This window comes from Vombatus ursinus, unplaced genomic scaffold (assembly GCF_900497805.2).
Source record: "Vombatus ursinus unplaced genomic scaffold, bare-nosed wombat genome assembly UNPS02014460.1, whole genome shotgun sequence".
NCBI lineage: Eukaryota > Metazoa > Chordata > Mammalia > Diprotodontia > Vombatidae > Vombatus > Vombatus ursinus.
Genome location: NW_020954238.1, coordinates 728912 through 752331, shown reverse-complemented (window position 1 = coordinate 752331; position 23420 = coordinate 728912). Strand labels below are relative to the sequence as shown.

Below are 23420 nucleotides of genomic sequence, written 5' to 3'. Positions count from 1 at the left end.
CGCACACATATATGTATACATGTATATGCATGTATGCATGAATATGTGTATTGCATACATACACCAATACACATGCATGTATGTGCATACATACACATATACATGTGTGTATATATATATATGTTATGTGAGAGGTACATCTAGTGTCTGAGGCAGGGTTTGAACGGTCTTCCCTTCATATATACGTGTGTGTGCATATGTGCACTTTGTCTACCTTAAAGTTCTGTATAAATGGTAGTTATTGCTATATAGGGACAGGAGCTGAGTCCTTCACTTCATTGATATAGGGATGTTCTAGGTGAGGGAACCCTCTTCCCTTGGACCGATGTAGGTCACCAGCTTCTTTGCACCTCGTGTCATAAGACAGTTGCCCAGAGCACTGAGAGGTTGAGTGGCTTGTCCCTGGTCACACAATAAGTGTGTGTCAAAGGCAAAACTTGTGTCCTCTCTACTGCCGCATACATTTGTTAACCTCTACGTCCATATGATGTAGAGCTCAAGTATATATTTGAAAGGGAGAGACAGAGGAGAGAGAGCAAGAAAAAGAGATGGAGAGAGACAGAGATCAAGAGACATGTAGAGACAGAGTGGGGAAGAAATGAGAATGATTCCTGGGTGCTTCCAAATCAGCTGCAGCAGTAACATCCCCCTTAGTCCATGCCTACTACTTGTGCCTTTTACTAACCTCTAGCTTTCCCCAATATCAGCTTTCTTAGTGCTCCTTTCACATCCTTGTTCCTCAGGGTATAGATGAGAGGATTTAACAGAGGTGTGACTATGGTATAGAAGAGGGAGACAAACTTCCCCTGGTCTTTGGACCTATTTTTGACTGGCTGCAGATACATGAAGATGATGGTCCCATAGAAGATGATTACGACCACCAGGTGAGAAGAACAAGTCCCAAATGCTTTACGACGTCCTGATGCAGATTTGATCCTCAATATGGCCTGGGTGATGTAGCCATAGGAGATCAGAATGAGAGAGACAGGCACCACAAGGAAGACCACACTGGCAACAAAGAGTTGGGCCTCATTAAAGGTGGTGTCTACACAAGCCAACTTGATCAACACTGGCACCTCACAGAAGATGTGGTCAAGCTTATTGTGACCACACAGGGGGAGCTGTATAGTGAGAGAGCACTGGATCAGAGAGGTGGCGAGGCCACTGAGCCATGCTGTGGCAGCCAGAGACAGGCAGAGCCGAGGATGCATGATGACTGCATAGTGGAGGGGGCGGCACACTGCTGCATAGCGGTCATACGCCATGACGGTCAAGAGAATGCATTCAGTGGATCCCAGCCCCATGGCCACATAGAGTTGAGCTATACACCCACTGTAGCTCATGGTCTTGTCTTTGCTTCTCATGGTGACCAACAATTGCGGAGCTACACTAGTGGTGAAGCAGAGGTCTAGGAAGGACAGGTTGGTAAGGAAGAAGTACATTGGGGTGTGCAGTTTGGGGTCCAGGCAGGACACTAATATGATGATTGTGTTCCCCACCAGGTTCAAGATGTAGAAGATCAAGATAACCACGAAGAGAACAATCTCTAACTGGGGCTTATCAGAGAAGCCCAAGAGAATGAAGTCCCCTGGAGAGCTGTTGTTTTGCTTCATTGACTTTCAGCACTGAGCTCCTGTTGGGATCCTAAAGGAGGATTAGGTGTTATCATGTGGCTGAAAAAAAGCTGAAACGAAGTAACCATGGTTAAATACAAATTCCTCTCCTCCAGTCTTTAGCTGTCAAGTGGCCCATTGAGAAGGGATTGCTGAGCTTTTTGAGCAAAGTAAAGCAAAATGAAACAGTGGCCTCCTAATGGAGCCCAGGTCCTAATAGAGGAAGAATGCAACCCAAGACCTTGCAGATAAGATTCCAAAATAAGTAGCAGCTTGGTGTACTGTAGTGAGAACTACCTGGAAGTCAGGGCATCTGGCTTTGAATTGCAACTCTGTCAAAAATGGTGTGTGTGACCTCAGGCAAGACATTTAGTCTCTTTGGGCCTCAGAGCCTTCATTTGCATCAAAGATAGGTTAGACTACATGATTTCCATCATCTTCTGTCCCTAAAATTCCATGATTCTGAATATTCAATTGTGTTAGGAAAATAAAAAAGCCAAATCAGTCATTTGACTTCTCATAGAGGAAAAAATGGATCGAATGCTCATTGTTACTTTTTAGTTGTTTCTTTTTGTGCACATAGTGGTAACGATGATAATAATAGCTAATGCTTTTATAGCATTTTAACAATTGTTATCTTATTTGATCCTCACAACAACTCTGGGAGGTAGATGCTATTATTATTTTCATTTTACAGATGGGGAAACTGAAGCAGGCAGAGGTAAAGTGACTTGCCCAGGGTCATATAAGAGAGTAAGCGTCTGAGACTGAATTTGAACTCATGTCTTCCTGACTGCAGGTCTAGCACTATATCCACTGTGCCACCTAGACAAGTTTCTGTGTTGAATGAAACTACTATCATTTCTTTTTTAATCAGCATTCAGTTTCAGGGTTTTGTTTTTAATATTGGATGTGATGAATGTGATATCAGCCTAAACATAAACATAGCCTTTGCTCTGTCTTTGTGGAAGAATTGAATCCTCCTCCTCCTCATCTTTAACATGAGTTGACTCAAACAGCTGATCAGTTTCCTAAACTATTAATCTTACTGACTTACTGTTGAGCCAGCTCATTCTGTGTTTGACCTGTTGTCATTATAACAATGTGACTGCATGCTTGAGTTACCACAGCGAGACTTGTACCACAGGGATTACCCACACTGAGACCAATAGTTTGTTATTAGAGCACATATTCTAGTAACATACAGTGACATATAACAACCGTGATTATTGCTCTGACTGCTGGTACTTCTGCTACTCTAATAATAAAAATTATTATTATTAATATCCCTGCCTACCTATCATACATCTATCATTATCTATCCTTACTCTGTGTCTATCTCTGTCTTTTTCTCCCTCTAGTCCTCCCTCTCTTTCTCTTTAAGATTAACAAAGTCTTTCCATATTTCTTTTTTTTTTATTTTTGTTTTTTAAGCAATTGAGGTTAAGTGACTTGCCCAGGGTCACACAGCTAGTAAGTGTCAAGTATTTGGTCTGAGGCCAGATGTGAACTCGGGTCCTCTGGACTTCAGGGCTGGTGCTCTATCCACTGTGCCACCTAGCTGCCCCCTGATATTCCATATTTCTTTACAGAAATCTGTGATCTACAGTGGCACAAGAAAAGAATAACAAATCAGTAAAGGGAAGAAAACGCTTGATTATTCCCTGGAATCATCACTAATAGTGTCTTCCCTGAGTAAGGCACTGTGTCTGATCCCAGTGGGTGTAATGGATCTTCAGATGATAATCTCTGAAGAGAACAACAAGCCCTGAAATACCAACCCAAGTCTGTTGGGACAGGCTTGGATGTGACTTTCATGAGTTCCCTGGCTCTCAGCCTTCTTTAAATGTCTCCTTCTTGTTTTCTGAAGATAGGAATGAAAATTGACAACATTAAGTCATCATTTACCAAAATGGCTCTAGAATATCCCTATCACATTGAATTCTCTTTTTCCCAACTCCTTGTGACCTAAGCAGAATTTACTCTCAAATACTAGGCAAATATGAGTTTATTAAATAGTATAGAGGGTAAAGGCACACTACATTCAGATTCTGCAGCCTTAGAGAAACTAAAATTTTAGACCTTTCCACACATGGCTGCCTCTGCTGCTGGATTCTGCCTCAGTTTCCTTAATTGTAAAATGGGGATAATAATAGCAACTACCTCATAGGTAAGACTCAAGTAAGATGTTATTTTTAAAGCATCTAGCACAGTGCCTGGCATATAGTAGGGACTATATAAATGCTTATTCCCTTTCCCCATACATTTTGACATGCCTACATTTTTACTATGCAACACTAGTGCTGCTATCTATGAGCAGCACATAGTTACAGTCAATAAGTGATGGTACTTTTCCAATACCGGGGGCTTCATGTCACCATGTCTGCTCTTCTGCATCAAATTAAGCCTTTTTGTGTCCGACAGGCTTAGTTGATAAGGTCAGCCTGCTAAAGAAATGGATTTGATGCCTTCCTGATATTATCACTTTTGGCCCATTCCAAGGCCATAGACTGCCTCCAGTCTCCTTAACTTGGTGGCTTATCAATTCATATATTTGATCAGTTGTGAAGAAGGAAGATTTTAGGAAAGAGTATTTTGAGTTCAAGAAGCAGTGTGACATGGCTAGAGAACTGGTCTTGGAACCATGAGGATCAATGTTTGAGTCCTATCTGATGCCTAATGGCTATTTGACTGCCTAAATCATCTAGTCTCTCAGAGCCCTGGGCAATTCTTCAAGACTAGAAGTTCCAGAAAAGGAGTGTTAGAATAGGGAGTTTCCTCATGTTGATGAAGCCACAAGGTGCCTCCCACAAAAAAAAAAAATACTGTTAATGTAGCATAGTAAGGTCTCACAGTTAGAAAGAAAATTGAAAAAGAGTATCCTATTATGGCAGTAACTCAACTAAATGAATAGTCAATTCTGAGAAATTTGAGCATTCTCTTTTTTTTATCATTATGTTGGAGATATGTTTTCTCCCCTTCAATCTCAAAAAGACATACTTGTTTGTACTCCACAACTGCATTCAATCAGCATGAATTAGCTCTGTTTTCCCTGACCCTTTTCCTCTTTCTTTTATTTCCTTAACATAAAAATCATCAGTAGCAACAGTAATATCAGCATCCTGGAGTTTGGATGGCTCTTAATGACATTGGACTTGAACTGCTTTTATTTTAGTGATGACACTTCAGGGCAAAAGAGATTGCAATAATTCATCTAGAGCTCCCACGGTGTTAATATCAATGATATTAATAGGAGCTGTAATGGTAGTAACCCATCATTCTAATGGTGCTCTTTTAGACTTTTTCAAGGCATTAAGCATGGTTTTATACCCATTTTGTCTATCATAGATTAGTAAATGCAGTCCAAAAAAATGAAGTCATTTGCTCAAGATCACATTGCAGGTTAAAGATTCAGGTGCCCTGGCTCTTCTATCATACCCACTGTCCCTTATATCATGCTCAGACTGTCATATTTGGCAGCAAACTGTGATTCTCTGACCTTCAGATCTGAAGCTTGTGTGGATGGGGGAACTGTCTTTTTTTTGTCACCAAATGGAGTCACTGAGAGAGTTCAATTCCTCCCAGAAAACCAAAACAGCAACTTGAAGTATTTTCTGCATGTCTTGTGTCCAGTGTATCTGAAATGTGCTACTTGAGCCTGATTACTGTATTTATGAATCCATTAACCTTGTCAGAATCAAAGAATTTTACTTTTAATATACTTTAAAAGACAGAAGGGAATTGAGTAATTTCAAACTTGATTCTGACCTAGTGGGGCAAGATTGCAAATATGCCTCTGGGGGAATGAAATGGAGTCGAAAGAAATTTAAAGCATAGGGATCAATGGCACTGCCACTGCCCTATGGAGCACTCAATGATCGAACTTTAAAGTGGCTTCAAAATTAGAAAATAAATAAATAAAACCTTTTAATTAATGCTGATTTCCACTGCTTAGCATAATGCTCGGCACATATTAAGCACTTAACAAATGTTTATTTGAGTGATAGCATTATCTGTAGAATGGGGATGACAAGAGCACCAAACTGACAAGGTTTTTGTGATGATTGAGTATATGTGCGTGATACGTATGCACATACACATGCATATGTACAAATATGTATTTTGTGTTATAATTTATACACATGTGTATATACATATGTATATACAATACATATATGCACATGTATATATTATATGTAATACATGCACATATAATATATACACGTTTGCAAGCCTTAAAGCATTTCATAGTTATTATTGTTAGTGATAGTAGTCATAGTGGCAGCAGCAGTAGAAATGATAATAAGCTAACTTCTTCATCTATAGCTAGGTCTAACCTCTCTCACGAGCTTGACAATCTCATCACAAGTGTCTGCTGGCCATCTTTACCTAGATGCTTGGTGTCTCAAGTTGAGGGTTTACAAAATAGATATTATTTTCTATACTCCACTTCCCCCCCAAAAAAAGCCCCCTCTTTAAACTTCTCAGCAAACTCTAGATCAACATTGAACTTCCAGTCACTGTTACATAATCTGGGAGTCATCGTTGACTCTTTCCTCTCTTCCATCTCCTGTACTGATTCAGTTGTATGTCTTATAAACCGTTTCTACCACATCTCTCAAACCCATCTCCTTCTCTGCATTCAAATTGTTAGTACCATGTATTAGGCCTTCATCAACCTTTGCTTGGAAAATTGCAATAACTTGGAATTGGTCTTTTTCATTTCATCTCTCTGTTCACCAATACACATTCTATAACACTACCAAGATCATCTTCCTAAGGCATATGTCTACCTATATCACTGAATCTGCTCAATATTCCTCAAAAGATCCCTATTCCTGTGAAGATAAAATACAAAATTCTATATCTTTGCATTTAAAGTGCCACACAAAATACCTTTCTTCCACCTTTACCATCCTATTTCACATTACTCCCTTCACATGCTCTCTGTTATTGACCTACTAAAAGTGCTCTGCATTCAGAACTCTCTCCCTTACTTCCCTGCCTCTGTACAGCTGTCTTCTATGCCTTGTAACTCCTCTTCACCTCTCCTATTAGAATACTTATTCCTTCAAGACTCACCTCTGGGGGCAGGTAGGTGGCACAGTGGATAGAGCACTGGCCCTTGAGTCAGGAGGACCTGAGTTCAAATCTGGCCTCAGACACTTAACACTTACTAGCTGTGTGACCCTGGGCAAGTCACTTATCTCCATTGCCTAGCAAAAAAACCAAAAACAACAACAACAACAACAACAACAAAAAAAAAAAACAAACAAAAACAAAAAAAGACTGACCTCTGGCGCCACCTTCTACTCAATGCCTTTCCCGACAGTCTACTGTTGGTGTCTTCATTCCCTCAGTCCCCAAGATCACAGACTTCTTATTCCAAGTCCAGCACTCCAAACATTACACCACACCACTTCAACTTGAGTTTGCTCATTTGGGTATGTTACATGCCTCCATTAGAATGTAAGTTTCTGGAGAAAGTGACTTTTCTTTTGATCTTTATGCCTTCATCACCTGGCATAGTATCATTCATATATTAGATGCTTAAGAAATGGTTCTTCACTTGAATTCAATTAAATTCACCAAACAATTACCACTTAGGATATTCAAGACCCTGTGAGAGGTATTGGGAATACAAAGAGCAATAGGAAGCAATACCTGTACCTTGATGCAAAGTGTACTTAAGGAGGTAAAGTAGTCATTTTAAAATCATTTTATCATTCTATCATTTTAAAAGTGATACAGACCAGTTTCAAAAGGAAGAGATGGCTCTGAAGTGGGGGATCCAGGAAGTGTCTTGTGTGGAAAAAGGTACCTTTTATGGGCTTGGTAGTAAATTAGAGATTTTCTGAGGCAGGAAGGCATGTGGAGCTGATGGGCTTCACGTACAGCAGATTGACAGAAGCAGGAGATGGCCCATAATGTATTGAGAACAGATATCAGGACCATTTGAACTCAGCAGAGAGCAAATGAAAGAGAGTCATATGAAGTAAGACTGGGAAAGAAGGCTGCAGACTGATTAGGAAAGGCTGGTCTGAGACATTTGTTTGTTATGCTACGTGGAATGGTGAGACACTGAAGATTCTCTCTTTCTGTGTGTGTGTGTGTGTGTGTGTGTGTGTGTGTGTGTTGGGGGTCTGGGTGGTAGGAGGGGTGACATGGCCGCAATGATGTTTTCCTAATATCAGTTTGGCAGCATTTTGGATACAGTTTGGAGAAGGAAAGATTGGATCCATTGAAACTAATTAGGAGATTATTGCAGTAGTACAGAGGAGAGAGATGATGAGCATCTGAATAAAGGTAACAGTGATGTGAGTGTAGAGAAGAGAAAGGATGGGGGGCATCTGGGGGCTTGGATCAATAGAATTTGAGAACTGATTGTAGGGAGATGAGATTGTTGAAATGAAAATATTTTTCACCTAAAATTAACAGTCTCTATCCAGATTTCTCCCCACCCATTCCAAACCTTTCTTCCCTATGACCCACCTGGAAACTTCTGTAACATCCCTTTTGTAAGGATTAGGTACCATCTTCTTCTTGGATGGCCATGAGCTAGCAAACTCCTCACTCTGGATCTTCCACTGTAACTCTTGGATGCTTTCAATAGAGGACTTGAAGACACTGACTAACAGCCTACTCCATCAGTGTGTAGGGAGGAACTGGTATCCCATGGGTAAATGTGGGAATCCTGGTGTATGCATTGGCATTTGTTAAATGATTGTTACTGGGGAAAGTGTGTAGGACCATCTTTGAGGGAGGATGACAAGGCTCTAATCAGATTCAACCACTTTTGATGAGTGAGTGCAATAAGAAAATGAAGCTCGCTAGGGCTCCCAGCAGGGAGGGAGAGTTAAGGTTTAGGAAAAGGAATTATTTATGCTGAGGACACTTCAGGGACCTTGAATCCCCATTTACTAATTAAACATTGAATGATGCATTCTGGATGCATGGTCCTCAGAGAAGGGGCTTAGGGAGTGACGTCTGAGTATTTCCTGGACCTTAGATCCCCAAAGGGGAAGCAGTTATTGGAAGACAGATACTGTCCCTCTGTCAAGACCTTATTTGATTTAATGTAATTTAGTCTTCATCTGTCAGACTCGCTGAGTCCATATTTGATCATCTTTTTAAAAATATGAGGGATGAAACAGATTTTTTAAGGAAATATTTATGGAATTGATTTTAGCTTAGAGAAGCCATTGTGGAGGTGGAAAAAATAATTGTCTTGAAGCACATGGAAAGCTTTGACAAGGAGCCACTGGTAAAAAGCTGTTTTCCATATATAAGGTGAGTGAGAAATATAATAGTGTTGGCACATTTATATTTTATACTTTAAAAGGTCTTTATTTTTGTCTTTTAAGGATTTTATTTTATATTACAATCATCAACATAAACTTTTTTTAGGACAAAGAACAGGGGAAAAGATTATATAATGAAGTATGATCTTCTATAATATAGTTTCTTTAAAATATATATACATATATATATTCAAATATGCATATTTATATACATCTATATGTGTACATATTTGTATATGTGTATGTATATATGTAAATATACAAATAGTTGGACAAAGTAATAATGAAATTGTTCTAGTTACATCTCCTTCTGAACATCCTTGGTTTTTTGCATTTTCAAAAATGTTGCTGATATTCTTTATTTTTTTTTATTATAGACTCAAACACCAGAACCCATATACAGAACAGAGAAATGAAAAAAAATCATAAATTTAAATATCTGATATTCTTTTAAAAATTCCCCCCTCTCCCTATTTCCTGAGTAGAAACCATCTCTTACAGCAAATATGTATAATTAAAGAAACCAGATCTATATATTGGCCATGTCTGAGAATGTGTGTCTCATTCTGAACATCTAATCTGTCACCTGTCTTTGGGCATATGGCACAGACATTGCATCGCCAAATGAACCTCGTAACACAGCCACAACTTTCCTTAAACTGAGTTATGAAAATGCTGTGTTTGCATGCTACGTATGTGCCTTCATTTGCAATATCTCATATGACACACTGCAGCCATTGTTATGCATTTCATTGACATACACAAGCACTTCTTTATGGATTTGTGGAAACTTACCTGTTTTAGGACCTCTAAACTCACATCTAGAAAGGTTTTCTAGATGGAAAGCATGTTTCCCCATCAGTCTTTTTTAAAGTATTTAATTTATTTTAAACTTAAGTACAAAAGAAAAAAGAAAAAAAAATTGCCATGTACACAGCAGAACATGAGAGGATCCAATTCAATAAATATCGATTTCAACAAAACCTATATAAAAATACTACATACTGTTTTCGAAGCTGTGCAGGTTTTCTTTGCTTCCTTGTACCTTGTAGGTTTGTAGAAAACCTTGCAGGTTTTCTTTATGTTCTCTGTTATGCAGTTTTTATTTTTCCCCTCCCCCACAAAGAAGACTAAAGAACACTACAATTAAGTGTGGGTATACACACACATATACATATATTACACATAGAGAGATATCTATAAACATACAAATACATACACATATATACTCATACACATATATGTAAGAACATACTATACCATATTTCACCACATAATCATTGCCATGACATAACCATGACACCCTGTTTTTTCAGTCCAAAAACTGGTTTATAACCTTTTATTATGTAATTGTTGCATGGTATAATTCTGTTCATCACACCACTTAAAGGTAAATAGAGCAGCAATGTATTCACCAGTGGCATATGTATATGCATTTATCTCTTCTCACTCATTGTGAGTTGTGTACCTAGAATTCTCAGTGCATGCATATTATCAGTATGTTTCTAAAAGCCTACACTGGTTTGTTTAGAGTGCTGCAGTATTAACGGTATTGTCATTCAATCCAATGAACATCCATAGCCACAAGGGGAGCTGGCAGACAGATGAAGCTGCCATTAGCAAGTCACGTGATATGTTAAGATTTGCATCTTCCTTCTCTAGCTAAACTATACAGTTCATCTGCCAGTGATACATTAATATGCGAAGCATTTCTTTCTGATAATTTCTTTTCTGATAAATATAAAAACTTTCAGCCTGAAAGTGATTGTTTTTGCTGAACAGCACGGGGGAAGAGCTGTGGGAAGACAGTTTTCAGTGAGTGAAAAGTTGGTGGGAGACTGGCAGAAACTAAAAGACGAGCTAAAAAACACAAACCTTTCTAGACATGAGTTTAGAGGTCCTAAAACAGGCAAGTTTTCACTAATTGATGAAGTGTTTGTGTATGGCAATGAAATGCCTAACAATGGCTACAGTATATCCTATGAGATGTTGCAAATGAAGTCACATAGGTAGCATACAGACACAACATTCTCATAACTCAGTTAAAGGAAAGTCGTGGCTGTGTTATGAGGTTCATGCAACAATACAATGTCTGTGATACAGAACCACAATATGCCAAAAATTGCCACCTGATTACACTGACGAGGTTGAAAGCTTTCATCACTTTATCTTGTGCTTGTGCCAGAAAACTTCATACTCACTTTCTCAAATAGATAATGCCGATTAGACTCCAGTATTTTTTGATATGCCTTGCAATAGCACTATTGCACTAAAAAGATCATCCAATGTATCTATGAAAACCAGTGGTAATGAGAAATCATGGTGCATGGTAATTCTTGCCATTACAGCTGATGGAAGGAAGTTATCAGCTTACATAATTTTCTTTTTTTAAATTTTTTTTGTTAATTTATTTATTTTTAGTTTTTAACATTCACTTCCACAAGATTTTGAGTTTCAAATTTTCTCCCCATCTTGTCCCTCCTCCCACCCCAAGATGGCATGCATTCTGAAAACCCCTTCCCCTAATCTGCCCTCCCTTCTATCTCCCCCACTTCTCTTATCCCTTTCCCTTTCTATTGTCCTTTAGGGCAGGATAGATTTCTGTATCCCATTGCCTGTATATCTTATTTCTCAGTTGCATGTGAAAACAATTTTTTAATATTTGTTTTTAAAACTTTGGGTTCCAAATTTTCTCCCTTCCTCCCTCTCTACTTACCCTCATTGAGAAGGAAAGCAACTTGATAAAGGCTATACATGTATAGCCATGCAAAACACTTCCATAGTAGTCATGTTGTGAAAAACTAACTATATTCCCTTTCATTCTATCCTGACCCTTGTTTATTCTATTCTCTCTTTTGACTCTGTCCCTCCTCAGAAGTGTTTGCTTCTAATTAACCCCTCCACCAATCTGCCCTCCCTTCTATCATTCCCCCCTTCTTATCCCCTTCCTCCCTATTTTCCTATAGGGTAAGATAGATTTCCATATCCAATTGAGTGTGTATGCTATTCCTTCCTTAAGCCAAATCCAATGAGAATAAGATTCACTCATTCCCTCTCACCTTCTCCCACTTCCCCTCCACTGTAAAAGCCTTATCTTGTGTGTTTTATGTGAGATAATTTACCCCATTCTACCTCTCCTTTTCTTCTTCTCCCAGTATAATCCTCTCTCACCCCTTAATTTTATTCCCCAGATATCACCCCTTCATTTTCAACTCACCCTGTGCCCTCTCTATATCTATCTATGTATGTATACATATAATTTTTCCCCTCCAACTACCCTAATACTGATAAAGCACTCATGAGTTACAGATATCATCTTTCCACGCAGGAATGTAAACAGTCCAACCTTAATAAGTCCATTATGATTTCTCTTTCCTGTTTACCTCTTCATGCTTCTCTTGAGTCTTATATTTGAAAGTCAAATTTTCTATTCAGCTCTGGTCTTTTCATCAAGAATGCTTAAAAATCCCCTATTTCATGGAATGACCATTTTTTACCTTGAAGGATTGTACTCAGTTTTGATGGGTAGGTGATTCTTGGTTGTAATCCTATCTAGTTTGCCCTCCAGAATATCATACTCCATGCCCTGTGGTCCCTTAATGTAGAAGCTGCTAAATCTTTTGTTATCCTGATTGTGTTTCCACAATACTTGAATTGTTTCTTTCTAGCTGCTTGCAATATTTTCTTCTTGACCTGGGAACTCTGGAATTTGGCTATAATATTCCTAGGAGTTTTCCTTTGGTGATCTCTTTCAGGAGGTGATTGGTGGATTCTTTCCGTTTCCATATGACCATCTGGTTCTAGAATATCAGGGCAGTTTTCCTTGATAATTTCTTGAAAGATGATGTCTAGGATCTTTTTTTGAGCATGGCTTTCAGGTAGTCCAATAATTTTTAAATTATCTCTCCTGGATCTATTTTCCAAGTCAGTTGTTTTTCCAAAGAGACATTTCACATTATCTTTATTTTTTCATTCTTTTGGATTTGTTTTATAATTTCTTGATTTTTCATAAAGTCACTTGCTTCCATTTGTTCCATTCTAACTTTTAATGAAGTATTTTCTTTAGTAAGCTTTTGGACTTCCTTTACCATTTGGCCAATTCTGCTTTTGAAGGCATTCTTCTCCTCATTGACTTTTTGGATGTCTTTTGTCATTTGGGTTAGGCTATTTTTTAAGGTGTTACTTTCTTCAGTATTTTTTGGGTCTCCTTTAGCAAGCTGTTGACTTGTTTTTCATGATATTCTTGCATCACTCTCATTTCTCTTCCCAGTTTTTCCTCTATTTCTCTTACTTGCTTTTCAAAATCCTTTTTGAGCTCTTTCATGGCCTGGGACTGATTTGTAATTTTCTTGGAGGCTTTGGATGTAGGAGATTTGGCTTTGTTGTCATCTTCTGGTTGTATATTTTGATCCTCTTTTTCACCAAAGAAAGATTCTATGGTCTGACTTTTTTTGCATAGTGTGCTCATTTCCCCAGCCAATTACTTGAGTTTTGAGCTCTTTGTTAAGGTAGTGGTCTGCTTCCAGTGTGGAGAATGTACTGCCCTAGGCTTTGGGGATTTTGTACAGCTGTCTTCAGTGATACATCTAGGGACCTGTAAATTTTCAGTTCTTCCAAGGTAGTAAGACCAAGGTGAGGCATTTACTCCTTTCCTGTCCTGTATTCTGCTCTATGAGTGACCACAAGCACTCTTTTCTGCCTTGGAACTATGAGTAGGATTCCCTCTCCACCACCACTATAAGCTCCACCAAATCCAGTGCTCCTCCTTGCCCCTGGACCACCACCGAGAACTGTGACCCATATTCAAGCACAGGCAAAGCAAGAGATTCCTGCCTCAGCACCAGCAAAGATATCCCTGCAATCCCTCTCTGATCAGCCACTTAATTCCCCCTCCTTCTGTGGGCCAGAAGCTCCAGAAGCAGCCACTACCCTGGGGCTGCACTGGGACTGAGCTTCTCTCTCACCACAGTCACAGACCTTTCCTACTGACCTTCTAAGTTGTCTTTGGCCTTTGTGGGTTGAGAAGTCTGGAAACCATCGTAGCTGCCCATGATTCAGTCCCCTAAGGCCTACTCCAGGTTCACTGAGGCCTGGTCTTTGCCTGAGTGGCTCAAGCTGAACTGTGCTCCTCTCGCAGCCTGGCACAATAGACTTCCAATCAACCATCCAAGTTGTCTTGGGCTGGAAATTTGTTTCACTCCGTATTTTTGTGGGTTCTGATATTTTAAAATTTGTTTAGGGCCATTTTTTTACAGGTATTTGGAGGGGTTTGGGGGAGAGCTCAAGCAAGTCACTGCTATTACTCTGCCATCTTTGTCCCACCAGCTTACATAATTTTCAAGAGGAAAATAATACCTATGGGAATACAATTTCTTCACAGAATTCATGTAGGACTGCAACCAAAGACTTAGATGGGCTTAAAACTCATGGTGGACTGGATTAAAACTATGTGGAATAGGTGCCTCTGCTCATTTTAGATAGTTTCCAAAGTCACATCATGAAGGAAGTGAAGCAACTTCTCCATGAAAATAAGATGCAACAGGTGACATCATTCCTCTATCTTGCAGCCACTGGGTGTATGTGTAAACAGACCAGTTAAAGACCACTTGCACTGTTTCTACAATAAGTGGATGAAGAGTGATCATCACCAATTGATGCCCACTGGAAATATTAAATGTCATTCCTTGGAACTGATATGCACATGGGTAATTAAGAGTTGCGACCTCACACCACGTGAAATAGTCATCAAAAGCTTCAAAAAGATGGAATTTCAAATGCACCAGATGGATCCGAAGATGACACACTGTGGCAGAGTAACAATGAAACAAGTGCATCTAATGTGAGTGGCTCAGAGGATGGTGCATGAGATAACGAAACCAATGATAGCAGTGTAGAATCTTTGGACACAGACAATTAAATTTTGTAAGTCCATAATTCATAATAGTGTAGTAAATTTTCTCAAGTGTAATATTTCAACTATAATGCACAAATCAATACAAACTAATGTATCAACTTTATTTTTCAGATTGTAAAAACATTCACTAAACTGTCATGAAGAAATGATGTACATTAATTTGGACTATTCAATTTTAATGTATATTCACAAGTATTCTGTGCATCCTAATCTTGCACCAAAAACAGTTTAGTATTATATGATTTTTTAAAGCAATACTAGCACATTTTTGAAGCTTCTCATAATGGTTGCATCCCACTTTTTTTCAAAAATATTTGGTATAAAATCTGCAACAATTATGCGGTAAAATATGGTACTAATTCCTACGTGTCATTTGTTTCTCTGAAGGTGGAAAGAATCTTCTTTCATAAGTCCAAGTCTTCCCATGTTTTTTCTGAATCAACCAGCTCATAGTTTCCTATATTACAGCAATATTCCAACCCAATCCCATTCTATCATCTGAGAAATTGTCTGTGAAAGCCACCCCCCCCCATTTCCTGCATTACTTCTCTTCTTGGCTGCATAGGTTTTATTTATACAAGAAATTCTCAATTAAAAATAATCAAAATTATTCATTTTACACCTCAACAATGCTCTCACCTTATAATATGGTTTAAGATCTGATACTACTGGATCTGCTTCCCTTACATCTTTTTTCCCCCGGTTTCTTTGAAGTTCCCGACATTTTGTTCCTCTCTAAATGAATTTTGTTATTATTTTTTCTAACTTGGCAAGATAATTTTTAGTACTTTAATTGGGATGGGATTAAATAAATACATTAGTTAGGTAAAATTGTCATTTTTTTATGATATTGGCTTTACCTACCCATGAACAATAAATATTACTTCAATTATTTAGACTTTTATGTTTATATTCATATAGTTGCTGTGTCTATTTTGTCAGGCATTTTATACTGTCTGGGTATTTTAAATGGTCTAAAATAATATTGAATAATATAGCTGATACATAGTGTAGTTTCCAAATTTTTCTCTTTTGAGTAAATCTATTTTGGCTTTAACTTTGTCTGATATTATAATTACTAACTACACCTGCTTTTTATATAATAAATTCTACTCCTGACCTTTATTTTATATTTGTGCATCTCTCCCATTTTTACAGCATTTCCTGAAAGCAACATGTTGTTGAATTCAAATTTTAAATCTACTATCAAATTCTATTTTATGGGTAAATTCATCCCATTCATATTCCAAGCTATAATTACTTGCATATTTTTCTCTTTCCTATTTTTCCTCACTATCCTTCTCACCCTATTCCTATCCCTCCTCACTCCTCTGTTTTACTTCTACCTACTACCTTGCCCTCCTATTCCTTAACCTACCCACTTCTCCAAGAATCCCTCCGTTATTCTCTCCCCCTACCTTATCCCTTTGCCCTATTATTTCTTTCTGATTTTAGAACTTTTATACCAATGTGTATGTGTGTATGTGTGTACATATATATATGTATATATGATTCCCTCTTTAACCCATTCCCAATGAGAGTAAGGGTCCAGCACTACCCACCCTACCCCCAGCTTCTTCTGTATCAATTTTTCCTTTTTTACCTCATTTGTATGGGATAATTGCTTCTTTATATTACTCCCTACAATTATACTTTTTTCAGAATCACCCCATCATACTCAGCTCAGCCCAAGCTTTTCTTTCAAACTACTCAGATAAAAATAGTCATAATAGAACTGATAATATTTTCATATATAAGAAGTAAACTATTTGACTTTATTGAGTCCCTTATAATTGGTTCTTAATGTTTATATTTCTCCTGGATATTATATGTCAAATTTTCCCTTAAGTTCTGCTGTTGTTATCACAAATACCTAAAAGTCTTTCAGTTTGTTAAATGTCCTTTTTTTCATTCAGGATTATGCTTAACTTTGCTGCTTGTTACCTTTGGTCACAAGCTCAGGTCTTCTGCAGTATGAAACATAGTATTCCAAGACCTGTGGGCCTTCAACATAGTAGTTGCCAGGTCTTGTGTAATCCTTACTGTAGCTCCATGATATTTAAATTGATTTTTTTCTTGTTGCTTCCAATATTTTGCTCTTTAACCTGGGAGCTTTGAAACTTGGCTATGATATCCCTGTAAGTTAGCACCTCTTCATGTGAAATCATTTATTTCCTTCTTCCTTTGTCTTACTTTTGTACCCATTATACTCATCTTTCTCATCCTTTAATTTTTTATGTCATTTCCTTAAATTCACCTTATGCTTATACCTTCTGTCAATGTATATTCTTTCTAGCTGTACTATTAGTGACACATTTTTAAAGAATTGCAAGTATCATCTTTCTGCATAGGGATGTAAATAGTTTAGTCCTATTGTATTATTTCTGTTTTCTTTTCTCTTTTTACCTATTTATACTTCTCTTGGGTCTTAATATTGGATATCAAGTTTTTGGTTTAATTTTCATCTCCTTATGAAAGCTTGAAATCTCTCTCGTTTTTGTTGAATCACCATTTTTTTCCCTTGATGTACTATGCTTAATTTTGCCAGGTAAGTGATTCTTGTTTGTAGTCCTAGTTCCTTTGCCTCCTGGAACATCATGTTCCTTGACCTCTACTCCTTTAATGTTGCAGCTCTCAAGTCCTGCGTAATCTTGATTGAGACTCCTCTGTATTTGAATTGTTTCTTTCTGGCCACTTGCGGGATTTTTTCCTTGACCTGATAGTTCTGAAATTTGGCATAATGTTCCTCTGGGTTTTTCTTTTGTGATTTCCTTCCTCATGTTATCTGTAGATTCTTTCAGCGTCTATTTTGCCCTCTGGTTCCAGCACATCAGGGCACTTTTCCTTGATAATTTCCTGAAAGATGCTGTCTAGGTCCTCCTTTTGATTATGGCTTTCATGTAGTTCAATGATTCTGATATTGTCTCTCCTGGATCTATTTTCCAGGTCAATTGTTTTCTGTTCAGGTATTTTATATTTTCTTCTATTTTTCATTCTTTTTTATTTTGTTTGATTCTTGATGTCTCAGACCATGATAACTTTCTTTTTTGTTGGTTTTTACTCATCTTTTTTTGGCCTTTCTCCTTTCTTTTAAATTTGATCTCTGCTCCCAGGGTGGAAGGGGCTCTGTCTCAGGCTCTTATGCCAGTGGTTGCAGGCTGGTTATCTGGTGCTATGCTGATGTTGCCCTGAGGTCTACTGGAAAGCCTTACATCTGGTGCTATGTTGAGGGGGGTGGGGTGGGGGATGGTTGGTATTGCTGGAGGCTGTAGGAGCCTAAAAACTTACCTGGTGCTAAGCTGGGGTCCTAGTGGTGGTGTTTGGCATGTGCTGAGGCCCAGTCAGGTTTTTCTGTGTTTCTCCAGGGTTACACCAAAGCCTATGTAGGTCTGGCCACCAGAGGGTGCCTATCTTCCCTGGGCTATGCTGAAGCACATGGAAGTTGGACTGCTACAGGATGCCTGCATGGGGCAATACTGAAGCATGCAGAGGTCCATAGCTGAAGGATGCCTGTTTTCCCTGGGCAGTGCTAAAATAGGTGGAGCCTCAACTATTAGAGGATCCCACCCTCCCCAACTACCCACACCCCACCTCCCACTGGGAGATGAAGCACTTAGGGGTCTGTCACTGGAGGGTGCTTGTTTCCCTGAGCTACACTGACGAACATGGTGGTTCTCAGAACTGGAGTCTGCCTAGTTCTCCTGGCTATTCTGAGGCACATGGGGTGTCCCGGTGCTGGTGTTTGCTTGTTCCATCACACTAGGGATTAGGATCTCCCACTGGTTTGCTGAGGTGGGGCTTGCTGCTGGCTTGCTGGGATGCTTCCTGTCCTAGAATGTATTCCCCTTTTAATCAAGTGAGATGTACCTTTATTGCTGATCCTCCAAGTCTCCTGGACTAAAAGACTATTCTACTCCATCCTTCTACTGGCTCTGCTGTTCCACTATTTGTTTTGGGACACTATTTTATTGGAGGTGAATATGGGAGAGCTACAGAGATATACTGCTTACTCTGCCATCTTGGCTCCCAGAAGATGGATAGCATTTTTTATTATAAGTTCTTTGGAATTATCTTGGATCATTGTATTGCTGAGAATACCTCCATTCATAGTCTATCAGACAATGTTGCTGTTACCACGTATAATGTTCTCCTGGTTCTGCTCATTTCATTTTGCATCACTTTATGAAGTTTTTCCAGGTTTTTCTGAGAGCACCCAGCTAATCATTTTTTATAGCAAAATATATTGCATCACAACCACATACCACAATTTATTCACCATTCCCCAACTAAGGGGTATCCCTTCAATTCCAATTCCTTGCCACCAGTAAAAGGCTGCTATAAATATTTTTGTACATGTGGGTGCTTTTCTTTTTTTTAAATATCTTTGGGAAACAGACCTAGTAGTGGCACTGCTTGGTTAAAAGGTATGCATGATTTTATAGCCTTTTGGGTATAGTTCCAAATTGCTCTATAGAATGGTTGAATCAGTTCACAACTCCACCAACAGTGCATTAGTGTCTCAATTTTCCTACATCCCCTCAAACATTTGTTATTTTTCTTTCCTGTCATATTAGCCAATCTGATAGAGCAATTTCCTTTCATCCTGTCCATCCTCAAAAGTGCTTTGCTTCTGACTCCCACCACCTCCCTTAATCCATTCTCTCTACTTTCAACCTCCCCTCTTTCTCTCATCACCTTCCTTTCTTACTTTCCTGTAAAGTAAGATAGATTTCTATACCCAACTGAGTGTGTATGTTAGTCTCTCTCTGAGCCAATTCTAATGAGATTAAAGTTCACACACTCCCACCCCCCAAATCCCTTATCTTCCCCTTTACTGTAAAAGCTCTTTTGTACCTTTTTTATTAATATAAATTCATTCATACAAGTAGCATGAGGAGAAAGAAATGGAAAGGTGATGTTACTAGCAGATGACACTGTAGGACAAGGTGGTAGAGGGAGTAACATCCCCACCCGGGTTTTGGAATTTGGAGCTTGGCCACTCCTTCCAAATAAAACTTTTCTCCTCCCTTTGCCAGTCCACTTGCCATAACAGTCCCCTTTTCCATGCCTGTATCCCACCCTCTCATTCTGGAGGCTTAAGTCTTCACGAAGACACATATCCCTCTAAGTCACTTTCATCTTGTTTAATCCTGACTCATTAGTAGCCTAGATGGTAAATGGTTCCTAGTCATGTGGCTTCATCCAACTCTTCCATTTTGGAGTTTGAAAAATAAATTTCATAAAGATCCAAACCATAAGATTGCCTCTCAGTGGTTTCAAGTCATGAGGGGGAAGGTGGGAAAGAATTTTACCCCCATCTATGATCCTCTTCCATGTGACAGAGAAGGTTTTATCCATTTTTCTCCTTTGTGCCACAAGCTCCTCAATGGCTCCACCCTTTCATACTCAGAATGTTCACACAGATCTAAAAACTCATGAAGGAGTTATGACTGATCATAAATGTATTTTTTAAGTTTAAATTATAAAAGGAAAGACTATGTAAATCAGAAATTAACCACTTATAGAAACATGGACCTAAAGAAAAGGATTCAAGGAGATGGAAAATGAAAAGGCAATTGGCATAAAAAGTAAAATAAATTGGTAAGTTGAAAACATTGTTGAAACAAATTAGAATTTAGTGAGAAAGGGGAAAGAACTTAGGGTGTGGTTGTTAAATGTGTTAGTGAGAAAACTGAAAGGAAGTTGGTTGTGACTGTCGTACAGTCAAGGTGATATATGGTTGTAAAGTCCTTAAAAAGGTGCTTAGGAGGTGAGATAAATACCACAAAAATAATTTTAATAGTTTTTTTAAAGACTAAATAGCTTGATTTCATGTTGAACATGGTTTGCACTAAATGCACAGTGCGTGTTTTTTTGCCATTCAAATGATTACTGTCCATACTTCAAGTGTAGATTCCTAAGACAAGAATCAAAGAGAGTCTATTGTCTTCTCAGAGTGGAGGAGAAGTGTATCCTAGACAACAGAGACCTAAATGAAAAGAGTGAGCTGAGACTTGGGGCAGGCAGAACCACAAGCAGGTTAGTACAAAAGTCCAGGTATGGGATGATGAGAACCTTACCACAGTGGTGCAATGTCAGAGGAGAAAAGGGTGTATATTTAAGAGATGTAGCAAAGGTGAAATCGATAGGTCTTGGCAGCAGATTGAGTATGGAGGGTGAGAGATAGTTAGGAGTCCAGGATGACTCCTAGGGTATGAGCATGGGTAACTGGGAAGATCATGCTATCCTTGACAATAATAAGGAAGATGAAAGATTTTAGGAGAGAAGATGAGTTTCATTTTGAGCATGTTGAGTTAAAGATGTCTATTATACATCCAGATTGAGATGTGTAATAGTTGAAAATATCAGACTGGAAGTCAAGAGGTTAAGGCTGGACAAATAGATCTGAAGATTGATAATTAAATCCATGACACCTGATAACATCACTAGGTAAGATAATATAGACAAAGAAGAGAAGGTCCAAGACAGAGGCTTGGGTGACATGCAAAATTAGCTGGTTTAAGGTGGACAAAGATATGGAAAAGAAGAGAGAGAAGGAATAGTCAGACAGTAGAAAGAGAATAAGGAGAGAAGTGTCACAAAATAGAGAAAAGAGTATCAGGGAGAAGAGGGTAATCAACAGTGAATCACAAAGGCTGAGGATTGAGAAAAGATCATTAGATTTGGAAATTAGATCATTAGGAAACTTTGGAGAGATCAGTTTCAGTTAAATGATCAGGTTAAAACAAGACTATAAAGAATCAAGAAAGTGAGAGTAGAGGAAGTGGAGTTACCTGTTGTAGATGGCCTTGGCAAAGAGTTTAGCCATGAAAGGTAACAGAGGTATAGGATAACGGCTAGCAGACATGGATGGATCAAGTGAGGATTTTTCTAGGATGGAATATACATAATAATATTTGTAGACTGCAAGGGAACAGTCTGTAGAAGAAGGAAAAAGGAAGAGAAGAAATATTTAAAGGTCAGGATCTTAAATTATTTTAAAAAATTAATTTATTAATGAATACATTGTTATGGAATTTATTAATTTGCCAGACAATGCACTAAGTGCTTTACAAACATCTTTATACCAAGAAGCTATTATAATCCCCATTCTACATTTGAGGAAACTGAGACAGACAGTGGTTAAGTGGATTGTTCAAGGTTACATATCTATTAAGTGTCTGGGTCAAATTTGAACTCAAGTGTTCCTGATTCCAGAACCAAAGCTCTTATTCACTGTGCCATCTAACTGGTTAGCTTCCCTAGACAGAGAATGACTGAAGATAAGTGAGAGAGTGAGGATGATAGAGAGGGCAAATTTCTGGAGAAGATAAGATGGAATAGAATTATTTGTGCATGTATAAGGGTTTTCCTTGGCAAGAAGAAGGGCCACCTCATCTTGTGAGACAGGGTGGAGGGGACAGTAGGGGAAGGCATCTGAGTGATGAGAGATGAAGAGGAGGGTAGAAGGAGCTCTTGGCAAATGACCTCGACACCCCTCAGGCAAGGTTTTCAGCTGAGAGAGTAAAGGAAGGGGAAGCCATGGGGGATTTGAGAAGCCATCAGAAGGTTTGGAAAAGAAGTAAAAATTTTTGGTGCCTAAACTTCAATTACCTTTGTGGTGTCTCTTTTGAAAATACTTACCATCAGCATTGCCAGATGTGATACCTAGATGTCCCATGAAATGATATTTGTTGTTGCTTTGAGCATATATATATATATATATATATATATTCACACACACACATATATATACATACACATATATACATATATATGTGTGTATATATATGTATATATGTATATATATGTGTGTGTGTGTGTGTGTGTATATATATATATATATATGTAACCTCAACCACCTTATTTTATTTATTTCTTCAGGAAAAACTGTGAGCAATTGTTCCCTGACAAATCTCCTTCCTCCCTCCTGTGTCAATGATAGTAATAATGTGAAGGGCTTCAAATGCCAACTGAAGAGTCTGTCTCTTATCCTACGGGCAGTAGGAGACTACTGCAGTTTATGCATGAGGAGAGAGAGAGAGAGAAAAGGAGAAAATATTTGTAAAGCCCTTTGCAAACCTATCTATTTTTATTATTTCAAATTATCTTGTATTTACCTACCTTTGTACAGGTTATATTCCTTGGTAGAATATAACTTCCTTAAGAGGTGGGCTAGATTTCATTTACTCCAGTAATGGGAGGTGGGAATGGATATCAAGTTGAAAATGGAGTAAGTGAAGAAGAGGTATAGACCTGAGAAGTCTCACAATGGAATGTAGTAGAAGAAAAGTATTATCAATATCAAGTCAATTTTTTTAAAGGACATGAGATCTATGCATGTTGGAAGGCAGTGGGGAAAGAATGATTGGACAAGGATTCCTTGAAAATTCTGTATTTGTGGAGGAAGAAAAGTAGACAATGTTAACATAAGACTTTTTTGTTTCAATGCATATTTATATACATTATTTCCTTTTATCCTTGGTCAGCATTCCCTCTAGGACTACTTCCTCAACTTCCACTGTCATTAGTAATTGGAACTCCAGATGGTGATCATTACTACTCCATCAGGGTTCCAGAGTTAACTCTGAG

The 23420-nt window shown here is 38.3% G+C and overlaps 1 protein-coding gene across 1 annotated transcript; it reads right to left on the bottom strand.

Annotated features, from left to right (window-relative positions):
* Positions 1–680: 680 nt before the first annotated feature.
* Positions 681–2686, bottom strand: LOC114042459 (olfactory receptor 2G6-like). Its single transcript, XM_027861150.1, has 2 exons — positions 2667–2686; positions 681–1596 (listed from the first exon to the last, which is right to left on the bottom strand). The coding sequence occupies exons 1-2, from the start codon at positions 2684–2686 to the stop codon at positions 681–683; spliced, it is 936 nt and encodes a 311-aa protein (XP_027716951.1).
* Between the last annotated feature and the right edge of the window lie 20734 nt (positions 2687–23420).